Source organism: Dendroctonus ponderosae, unplaced genomic scaffold (assembly GCF_020466585.1).
Source record: "Dendroctonus ponderosae isolate FM_Combo_2020 unplaced genomic scaffold, Dpon_F_20191213v2 Dpon_F_20191213_8, whole genome shotgun sequence".
NCBI lineage: Eukaryota > Metazoa > Arthropoda > Insecta > Coleoptera > Curculionidae > Dendroctonus > Dendroctonus ponderosae.
In genome coordinates, this window is record NW_026019016.1 from 13,380,125 (window position 1) to 13,383,323 (window position 3,199).

At 39.8% G+C, this 3,199-nt stretch overlaps 1 protein-coding gene across 6 annotated transcripts in view; it reads left to right on the forward strand.

Moving 5' to 3' along the window:
* The window catches only part of LOC109539444 (potassium voltage-gated channel protein Shaker), a 71,458-nt gene that overhangs the window by 54,203 nt on the left and 14,056 nt on the right, over nt 1-3,199 (forward strand). For all 6 annotated transcript variants that reach the window (XM_048669035.1, XM_048669034.1, XM_048669036.1 and 3 more), the window contains exons 2-3: nt 1,108-1,231; nt 1,985-2,272. In XM_048669035.1, coding sequence (XP_048524992.1) covers nt 1,108-1,231; nt 1,985-2,272 — 412 coding nt within the window. The remainder of the gene's footprint in view (nt 1-1,107; nt 1,232-1,984; nt 2,273-3,199) is intronic.

Sequence of the window (3,199 nt, forward strand, 5' to 3'; positions counted from 1 at the left end):
ACAGACTTTCTTTTCTTCTAGTGACTTCTCTATTACATCAGTTATTCGGTGCACTTGATCAATTGTAGAGTGGTTTGATCGGATTCCAAATTGGTGATCGGGGATTAACTTTTGCTTCTCTAATATTTCTTTAAGTCTTTTCAGCAACAGTTTTTCAAAAAGTTTTGATATTATTGGCAAGAGGGAAATTGGTCCATACGACTTAACATCGTGTTGAGGAGGTTTACCAGGCTTGGGGACAAACAGTAGACAACAGCTTGGGAGATTAACAGTATGAACTAACTTAATAATTGTGCAATTGCCCTCTACCTTACAAGCTTGTCTCCTTGTACCTCTTGTCTGGTTCGTCGTCGCTTATATAGTTTCCTCCAGGTAACCCAGACGGTTCTCGAAATCTCCAGCCCAGGTGCGAAATTTCCCGCTTGTCAGTGTCAGAATGGGGCGCAAATGGGGCCCCCATTTACTGAAATACCATCAATTTCGATCCCCCCATTCCAAACGTGTGTTGGCTTTTTGACATGTTTGTAATCAAACGATTGTGGAGAAAACTGTGTCTCCACTCCTATCTGTTGTCCATATCAGAAGCATGTGTGAAATCACCGAAACACCGTCAGGATCAATCACACAGTAAAGTGCTGTTTCGCGGTCGCACAGGCAGCCCATAGGCAATAAATAAATCAACCTACGAAGAACGTACAAACGTAGAAATTTATGTCGTTCGAATGCTTCATGAATGAAGCTCGCACACTACACATTAACATAGTAGCTGGTATTCGCCATTCACATTAATTTGTTGACGATTTGCTGTAAATATCAAATGGTCATCTGGTCGAGTTGATCTCCATTTGAACATATTTATTTTCAGCTAAGTTTACAAACTTCTTACTGCCACTTATGCTACGGATCCTTAGTGCTAACATCGTTAGAGTGTCTAACACTCTATGTATCTTAAGATATATCATCATATGACTTAATCTAAATTGACCAAATAAACCTAATCTGAACCTAAACCTAACAGCCTCTCTTGCTTCCTATATCGAGTTGATCTTGACCAGAGGTGAATAATGAAGGTTGAGAAGGTGGATTAATTGTGGACGGTTGTTGCAGGTCGCTGCCCAAGCTCAGCAGCCAGGACGAGGACGGGCACACCCCCCACTCCCAGTTCACTGGAGTAGCGCACTTCGAGCCCATCCCACACGACCACGACTTTTGCGAACGTGTCGTCATTAACGTGAGTACAATCCCAACTTCCCTACGATTACATCTGGATCTATTCACAGCCCTTACGAATTTCTAATGCCCAAAAAAATTTACTTTTTAATTCATTTTTCAATTGATATTGACTCGGCGCAACAATAGTAAATATCAGAGGTTTGGTTTGTATTTATAGTTTAGTGCCGGATCGCGAAAGGTTTTATTGTGTTATTTTGGCAACCGCCAAACACTATTCGATTTTATGCACGGCAAAATGAAATAAATAGCCGACACATCATTAAGCAGTCACTAAAAGTTAGATAAGTTTAATTGATGGCCGGCACAATCGGCCTGAGTTATTGGCATTTAATATTCGGGCAATTAGTGTTGCCGATTTGAATGAGAACACTAAGGACTTCCACACTACAGCGTTACTTAGCGCTGGCAGTGAATTAACTTTCAACTAACCCATCAATTGTGGGCAGTTAGTGTATATAAATACGATATCAATTGTTCCCATCGGTAAACACACCAATTCTCAACAGTTGAAAATTGTAAACAAGCAACCACTATAAAGTGCATGCTATTAATACACTTGGGTTTTAATSAGTGAAMATTGCTGGGGAYTGTCGGGTTATGAGGCTCTGGTTGATAGGAATAGGTTCCTGACGTTTCGCTAGCTCGCCTGCCTAGCATCTTCAGAGGTGTGCTCGCCAAATAATKTATAACAACCAAATCCTTAGCAGTCCCTTCTGGTCAATTCTTTAAAYCTTCTTCATCTTCATTTCAGGTAAGCGGTTTACGCTTCGAAACGCAACTACGCACACTAAATCAATTCCCCGATACGCTGCTGGGGGATCCCGCGCGGCGGATCCGCTACTTTGATCCGCTGCGCAATGAGTACTTTTTCGACCGGAATCGGCCCTCTTTCGATGCCATCCTGTACTACTATCAGTCAGGGGGGCGGCTGCGTCGCCCTGTCAACGTGCCCCTTGACGTTTTCAGCGAAGAAATTAAGTTCTACGAGCTGGGCGAGCCTGCGATCAGCAAGTTTAGGGAAGACGAAGGATTTATTAAGGTGCGTTTAAGTAGCAAGAGTTAATGAAATCACTATCATCATAATCATTAAGAATCACTAATTTTTCACTTTTCCGGAAAGTTTTTCATCATTACCTTCCTGGCACGTCATATTTTTACACCTTTGTTTTTAAGTCTATAACAATAGGTACTTACACACTTTTCAATATGTCGCTATTTGTTTAAAGGCTTGCAAAAGCTTAATAGAACTAAACAAAACAAATCACAATGACCAGGGCCGGATTATCCTGTCAGCGCTGACAATGACATCTAATCAAAATAACTGTCAAATTGTACTAGTTAAAGTGTAGTTATAATTTAGCCGCCAGTGGGCGTTTGGACTTTTAAACTCGCGAATATTGCGGCAGTTTGACAAGTGAACGTCCGCCTATCAAATATTCTGATACTTCAAAAAATTAATGGGAATTATCCGTTTGAGCAGTAAAAAATTCTACATGTATACAATTCGGTCGTAAAGGCCGTTAAATAAATAAAAATTAAAAGTGCTGCTTACTTCTCAACCTAGGTATTTAATTTATTATACAGGGTGATTCAAAATTGGTGTCATTCCTTTTAAGGGGTGATGGAGGCTCACTTGGGGAGTACGGGAAAAATATTGAAATTTTTTTTTTCGAAAATTTCTAGAAGGTGTTAACAGTTGAAGATCGAATTTCAACTTTGGTATTAAGCATTATTTTGAAATTGTTCCATGTTTAGTTGGTAGCATATTGGAATACTTGAGCATGCAAAAAGAAAAATTACGATCTTTGCTTCAAATTACGAAAATTTTCGATATTGAAAAAGTTCCGTTCTACAATTTTTTGATGAAAAGACACAGCGGCAATGATGTTTTTTGCCATTAACAGATAGTTACAGGTGGATAGCCCTTGTCAATAATAACAATAATCTGTCAAACTGTGACTTACTT